This window comes from Microtus oregoni, unplaced genomic scaffold (genome assembly GCF_018167655.1).
Source record: "Microtus oregoni isolate MIOR12 unplaced genomic scaffold, Mior012 000006F_ref0000085, whole genome shotgun sequence".
Lineage (NCBI taxonomy): Eukaryota > Metazoa > Chordata > Mammalia > Rodentia > Cricetidae > Microtus > Microtus oregoni.
The window spans coordinates 46,806,540-46,814,873 of record NW_024543065.1 but is presented as its reverse complement, the minus strand read 5'-3'; the positions used below and the strand labels follow the sequence as shown (position 1 = coordinate 46,814,873).

The 8,334-nt window shown below is 38.6% G+C and overlaps 1 protein-coding gene across 1 annotated transcript; it reads left to right on the top strand.

The window, feature by feature from the left end:
- The first annotated feature begins 3,542 nt into the window (after positions 1-3,542).
- LOC121450204 (vomeronasal type-1 receptor 4-like) lies at positions 3,543-4,490 on the top strand. Its single transcript, XM_041655042.1, has one exon. The coding sequence runs from the start codon at positions 3,543-3,545 to the stop codon at positions 4,488-4,490; it is 948 nt and encodes a 315-aa protein (XP_041510976.1).
- The last annotated feature ends 3,844 nt before the right edge of the window (positions 4,491-8,334 follow it).

Here is an 8,334-nt window from a genome sequence, read left to right as displayed (position 1 = left end):
ATAATTGTATAATTTTATTCTCAATTTTGAGTTTTATGCTACTGCAGAAGTTGTTTGACTGCATGAATAAGTGTGTACCCTTAGCATTTCTTTTGTCAAATAAAATTTACTTAAGGTGAAAATATTTTTCTAGTTTGAAAATGTGCTTCTATTTTTTGATTTTGCATCTTTCTTAATTACAGTTGAACCCATATACAGTGCTGTAAAGACTAATGTTTCCCATTTTCATTGTGACACTCTAGCTGTGGGCTGATCATCACTTGCACAAGGGAACTTTATCCTCTCCATTGTGCTTGATATATTTGAACTGGTGTAAAATGGTGAATCTTTTAGCACTCAGACAGAATGTGGATTTTTTTCATTCTCCCTCAATGTGCCAACATGCTGACGGTTTCATTCAAAGAAAGGAAAAAAAGAACACTTGCAGTGTTGCTCTCAGTAAAATTCCAATAGCCTATTCCAAATACTGTGTGTCATATGTATTTTGTGGACTGTGAATGTGATTGCATTAACATGATCGCTGTTATGTTTCATAACTTACATAAATATTCACACAACTGGATAGCTTATTTCTCTGTAATTAATGTATCTATATCTTTGCTGAGGTTAATTTTTACTATAATTTTATTTATAAAAATATGACACATATATGAAATTAAGTATGATAACATTTATTTTAAATTTGTCAAAAATTTTTAACATACACATAGCAGCTGCTCTGCTGTTTAGGAATATACCTATTCCTCATTGTTCAAATTTCCTTTTCTTTTTTGTTTGTTTTTCCTTGTTTTTTGAGACAGGGTTTCTCGGTGTAGCACTAACTGTACTGAACCTTGCTTTGTAGACCAAGCGGGCCTCAATCTCAATGACATCCACCTGTGTCTGCCTCTCAAAGGCTAGGAATAAAAGAGCGTGCCATCACAATCTGGTAGTTTCATTTTTTTGAATGTCAAAAATAGTGCATGATAATCTTTTTAGATTCCACGTGTCATTGATAGCATCTTCCTGTACAAGTCATAATATAAGTCTGTTTCATCTGTGTTCAGATGACAGCCTGGCATTTTATCCCAGAACTCTTATTCTTTGCAGGAAAAAAATGTAATAACATGGCTGCTGGAGGGAATTTTCAGGAACATGCTGAGTAACAAAATTATGAAAAGTTAGGGCATTTAAGGGGAGATACAGAGCAAAGAGAAAAGATGAGCAGAAAACAAATTTCTGATGAATGGCGAGGAGGATGATAATCAATCCAGGATAACACTTGGGAAGATGTGAATGATGCAAGAAATAAATGTGGGTCAGCAAAAGCCATATGGCACAGTAGAGATGAGATGTGTTTTCAAAGCTTAGAGGAGGGTGGGTGCAGTCTAACTATATAATTTGTGACAGTGGCAAACAATGACAAGTCATGAAACAAGTTGAACACTGATATAAGGAATAACTGGGATTGGGGAAGAACAATATCTCTGTGTAGTGGAATTCATTAAGTAATTTAAATGTTGATCACTCATAATAAATACCTTGGCAATGGTAGGGACTCTTGTCAAGGCATTTGTGGTGCATGGAGAAATTAAGACAAGCACACTGAGAAAAGTCTAATTGACCTTGTCAGAATAAAAGAGACTGCTGAGGAATCCATAGATGTTTGCAAAGAAAAAAGGTTTGTATTTCAGGTGACAGAAAAATTAGATCAGTGGAGGAATGGGTCTCAAATTAATATACAGTAAAACTCCCCCAAATCCATTGAACATGGTGATATTACTATGTTGTAAAATTTAAGGTTAAACTTCATGAGCATCATGTCTTTGCCACTCTCTGTGTAACTGTGGACCTGAGATCTCTGCTTCTGCAAGAGCAAAGCAGAAGAATCTTCTAATAGAAAATGTAATTCAGGTATTGCAAAATGTATAACTCTTTGTTACAGTGGGTTATCAGCCAGAATCAGCCTGATTGTGTCAATGACCAAATGTCACGGGAAACACACTTTTGTGAAGATTGCTCAACACTGTGGGATACGCAGTCTCGCCCTTGCTGTCACTGTCTGCATATCAGCAGCTCAGTTCTAAGTTGTCAGCGCAATAGACAAATGAAAAGAAATGCTTCAGGACGTGCTGGTTACCCTGTAAGGTGAAATGAGAGGCAGAGTCCCACTTGGAATGTCTGAGTATTTACTCATCACTAAGATACAGGAGCACTGGACTGAGCTCCCAAGGTCCCAAGGAGGAGCAGAAGGAGGGAGAACATGAGCAAAGAATTCGGGACCACGAGGCATGCATCCACCCACTGAGACAGAGGAGCTGATCTACGGGGAGCTCACCAAGGCCAGCTGGACTGTGACCCAAAAAGCATGGGATAAAACCGGACTCTCTGAACATGGCGAACAATGAGGGCTGATGAGACACCAAGGACAATGGCAGGGGGTTTTGATCCTACTTAATGTGCTGGCTTTGTGGGAGCCTAGCAAGTTTGGATGTTCACCTTCCTAGATATGGACGGAGAGGACCTAGGACTTACCACAGGGCAGGGAACCCGGACTGCTCTGTGGACTGGAGAGGGAGGGGGAGAGGAGTGGGGGGAGGGGGAGAAGGGTGGGAGGAGGGGGAGAAGGGTGGGAGGAGGGGGAGAAGGGTGGGAGGAGGGGGAGAAGGGTGGGAGGAGGGGACGGGAAATGGGAGGCTGGGAGGAGGTGGAAACTTGTTTTTTGTTTATGTTTTTTTTTCTTCTTTTCGCAATAAAAATAAATAAATAAATAAAGTAAAAAAAAAAAAGATACAGAAACGTATCTGCAGCCAAATCCCTGACACATTCAAGTAGACATGTTACTATGTATGTGTTAGAAACAAATATTGTTATAAACATGGAAACAATATCAACTGATGAATGAAAATTCCGTGGGCTTGGAGGGATGGTTTCACAGTTAAAGACTGTTGTTGCTCTTCCAGAGTGCCAGGGTTCGATTCCCAGGCAAGCATATAGTGCACAGACATGCAAGTAAAGTGCCCATACACAAAAATATATAACTTTTAAAATTCTTATAACATGCATATTTGGCTTTCACCTTAGGTCAACACATCCTTCATCCTGACGTAATAGTGTTCAGAATATCGGGTGGATTCGACTGCCTACTTTGCAACACTTTATTCTGTCCTCTAAGATGGTCAAGAATACCTGGAACGCAGTTGCTAAGAGGTCATCTGTGGACCTAACCTTGAAAGGATTTGGACACATCTCCAGTCGGTGGGGTCACAGGCCTCTAATTCCAGCACTGAAAAGCCAGAGGTAGGTGAATCTGTGAGTTCAAGACCGGCCTGGGATACAGAGAAAGTTCCAAAACAGCCAGTGACACTTGGAAAAACCTTGTCAAAAAAGAAAGAAAGAAAGAAAGAAAGAAGGAAAAGAAAGGAGTTGGACATTTCGTCAAGTAACACCTCTGCTCCTGAGCTGACAATCATTATATTTTCCCACAATTGCCATTTCAAAAATAGATTTATGATACAGTCCATTTACCTGTTACTCTAGGCCTAACACATCTGACAATAATCATGCTTATAAGTAATTCCGTCTTGAGTGTCTTTCTCATATCGCAGTTATGCGTTGGTGTCATAGGGAACACATCACTGTTCATTTTATACATTTATACTTTCTTCTTTAAGCCTCATTTTAAGAAGTTGATAGATTTCTTTTTCCTGCACCTGACAATAGCGAATATAATGACGATCATATTCATGCTGATACCAGATATCGTGGCAACCTTTGACGTACCCAATTTTCTGGATGATGTCGGCTGTAAGGTTGTTTTATGTATATACAGAATTTCCCGTGGTCTGTCCATCAGTACCACCTGTATTCTAAGCACATTTCAAGCTGTCACCGTGACTCCCAGTAATTCTCAGTGGGTGAGGCTTAAGCACAAACTCTCAACGTGGACGTTTGCTTTTTTACTTTGCTCCTGGTTCATTAACCTGGCCATCTATGGATATATGGTTGAAATGGTAATAGCCAAAACTAATTCTACAAAAGTTGGACGTGGATTTTCACATGCTTACTGTCAAAACAAGCATTTTAAAAACAAAAATTCAGGATCTTTTTTGAGTATCATATTCATGCATGATCTCTTATATGTGGGCATCATGATGTGGACCAGCCTATACATGGTAATTCTCCTCTACAGACACCGCAAGAGAGCCCAGTATCTCCACGTCACAAGCCTCTCCAGCCAGAATTCTCCTGAGCTCAGAGCCACTCACAGCATCTTGCTGTTGGTGAGCTGTTTTGTAATCTTGTATTGGTTGAACAATTTCATTACCCTTTATGGGTTTTATGCACCTACAAAAATTCCAAGATTGGAGGCAGTTAATGCATTTTGGGCAACATGCTATCCAACCATCTGCCCTTTTTTAATAATGAAGAATAATAAACTTATTTTGCACTTCACTTCTTCCTTTTCGGCACTGAGAATGACCTGTTTTCAACATGCACGCCATGGCTGAACTGAAACCCACACTTTCTCAGCTTCGAACCTTCTTAATGATTCCCCTGAGAATAAAGAATTTGAATGTGGACCTTAAAAACCTGCTCTGACCTAGTTATAAACCAGATATTCTGTACAATATTAAAATTCAAGCAGCTAACATTTTTCTTTTTTAATATATTTATTTATTATGTCTACAATATTCTGTCTACTTGTATGCCTGCAGGCCAGAAGAGACAGACTTCATTCCAGATGGTTGTGAGCCACCATGTGGTTGCTGGGAATTGAACTCAGGACCTTTGGAAGAGCAGGCAATGCTCTTAACCGCTAAGCCATCTCTCCAGCCCTAACATTTTTTTCTTGAATACAACTCTGTGTTCATAATTTTAACACTTTGAACATTTACTACTGACTAAAGTTGACACTATAGAAAAAATGAATTCATTTTAAGTATTTTGAACAATAGTCTACTTCTCAATTTTTCTCTATTAAAATACTTCTAATCAAAAATTAATATACCCTTTGGAGCTTGGGTTGTTTTTTGTGAACTGTTCTGTCCTAAAGAATGTCTTTAAACCATTGAACAAATAAAATTTCCTATCGTCACTGTTACCTACCGAAAGTACTGCCGTGAGTGGGACTTTTTAGTGTATAACTGACAGGTCTATAGTGGATGTCCTAGTACCATAGCTGTCTTAATTTACTGTTTCAATATGTTTTTAGTTATTTCTTTTATTTTTGAAATTATGATATAACTGCAGCATTTACCCCCTTTTATTCTGCTTTTCAAACCCTCCTGTATATGCCTCTCCTTTTTCTTTCTCAAATTCAAGGCCTCTTTTTTCATTAATTATTGTTACATACATGTGTGTGTGTATGTTTCTGTGTGTGTGTATATATGGTCCCTAGATACATCAATACTACCTGCTCAGATGCTATAATGTTACATGTATGTATGTACTCAGGGCTTACCATTTGGTATTGGATAATCAATTGGGATGCTCTTTCCTGGGGATGACTATTTCTCCCACTCATGACTATCCTTAGTTAGACACAGTTCTTTGTGTAGGATGCAGGCCTCCTAAGTGTAGTCCTCACACAGCATCAATAAAATTTCTCTTTGTGACAATGGAGATCATTACAGAAAACCGCAACCTGTCGAAATGCAGAACAGTGAGGCCCAGTCCCAGTGGCTGTATGTGCAATACAGCTTCTGCACCTAAGGCTCAGGGAACATTGATGAAGCCAAGTAGAATGTTTAGAGAGCATGAGGTTGAGGGAATCGGCTGTGGGATTGTATCAACTGGTAATATCAGAATTTTCACCCACGGAGTATCACCAACCTAGCTGTTTAATATTTGTTGTATTTTTTCTTTTAAAAAAATTTAATTGGAATAGAATTACATCACTTTCTCACTGCCTTTTCTCCTTCCATGCCCTCCCAACTACATTTCTCAAACCCTTACTATTCATGTTCCCCCATACACTCTCAAATTGATAACCAATTTTCTCTTATTATTGTTACATACATATATATGTATATATGTATACATACACAAAAAGATATAGATACAATCAGATAGGGCTGTTTCTGTTGTTTCTATAATATTTCAGTGTTGACCATTCTGTATTGGACCACAATGAAGGGAATTCGTCCCTAGGTGAGAACAATTTTGTCCATAGGAACAAAAGCACACAGGTCACCACAACAGATGTCCTACATATAAATCCACAAAGAAACAACCACTTGACTCACAAGAAGCCAAAAATGCAGTGTAGAAAGAAACAACCTCTTTGACGATGATTAAATAAAGACTGATCATTGATGGGTAGAGAAAAAATGTTGCACCCAAAAATCATTCCCAGTTAGATTTTAAAGCTTGATACAGGACCTCGTATTCTGAAACCATTATAAGAAAAATAAGGGAAAACACTGCGGGATGTAGACACAGGAAATGCTTTCTGAATAAGACTCCAGGCCCTCGACATCCAATGTCAGCCATTGACAAACGTGATCTCAGATAAGTAAAAGGCTTCTTGACAGCAAAGGAAAGTAAATGAAGAGACAGCACACAAATGGGACAAAACCTTTGTTAGCTGTACAACTGATAGAGGATGTGTAAAGAATAAACCAAGTTAGAAAAAGCTCTTAAATAAAGAAATCAAACAACCCAACCAAGGAATGAGCTAATGCAATGAACAGACAGATCTGAAAACACAGAAAACAAAAGGTCAATGAGCAGCAGGGCAGTGCTGGCCCACACCTTTAATCCCAGTACTCTACAGGCAGAGGAACACAGATCTCTGTGAGTTTGAGCCCAGCCTGGTCTACAGCGTGAGTTTCAGAGCATCCAGTGGTACACAAAGAAACCCTGTCTCAAAATAATAATAATAATCATAATAATAATAAGTCAATGAGCATATGTAACAATAATAACTGAAGAAGACAAGATCATGAGTCTCAGATGGAGCTGGAGAGGAACATAAGAAGTGTTGGAGTGGAAAGAGGAAGGGCAGAAATGATGTAAATACAACACTCAAGTAGAAAATTCTAGGCAGAGATGAGGGGAGGATCTGAGATGAGTTGAGGGAAGAGAAAACATGATCAAAATGTAGTGGATGAAAAAACTGAATTAAAAGGTCTGTTTATTGTATACTTTTTACATGTATATGTATATTTAGATGCATTAGCCATCAAGTAAATGCAAAGCTATAATGAAATTCCATCTTACCCCAGTCAGAATGACGTCACGTTCTTCCTCCCTTTCCTCCTTCCAGACCCTCCCAGCTGCTCTTCCTCAGATCCCTCCTGTGACCAACTCTCAAGTTTATAGTTTCTTTTTCTTTATTATTATTACATAAATATGTGTGTATGTATGCACAAATACACACATGTGTGTGCCATCGGTACTTATATATATGGGAATATATACACACACACAACATGCAGACAGCCCAACCCCAGGAAGAAAACTACAGAAACTGTTGATCACAGCTTAGAAAAGGATATCTACCTTTTCCCAGGTATGAAGCCCCTCTTCCATAATGGGTTGTGCAATGAAGAACAGCCAGTCCTGAAACCATGCACAGAAATAACAAACAACACTTTAAATAAAAACTAAAAACTAAGAAAAGAAAAATGACCTACTTTGTGACCCAACTATAACATTTTTTGAAACTTATCTATAGGGCTCCACATAATCATAGATCATAAAATGTTTTCTGAAGCCGGGCACGGTGGCACACACCTTTAATCCAGGAATTCTGGAGGCTGAAGCATACAGATCTCTGTGAATTTGAGGCCTGCCTGGTCTGGAAAATTAGTTCCATGACAACCAAATATACACAGAGAAAGCCTGTCTAGAAAAGGATAGATACATAGATAATAGATAGATAGATAGATAGATAGATAGATAGATAGATAGATGATAGTAGATAATTAATAGTCAGAGAGATGATGACAGATAGATAGATAGATAGATAGATAGATAGATAGATAGATATAGATAGATAGACAGTAGATAGTAGATAGATAAATAGTTAGAGAGATGATGATGATGATAGATAGATAGATAGATAGATAGATAGATAGATGATGGATGGATAGATAGATAGATAGATAGATAGATAGATAGATAGATAGAGCTTTCTGCAGAAGCATGAGGCCCTGAGTGGGATCTATAGCTCCCAGGTAAAGACCAAGGCACAGGGTCATGTGTTTGTGGCTGTGGCAATAGGATTGTGAAGACATCAGGATTTCTGATCCTCCCGTGCAGTCAGCAGAACTGCACTGATGATACCCATGTGCCATGGGAGACCTCGTCTCTAAAGGGAAGAGTGAAGGAGGCTCATTAAGGATACAA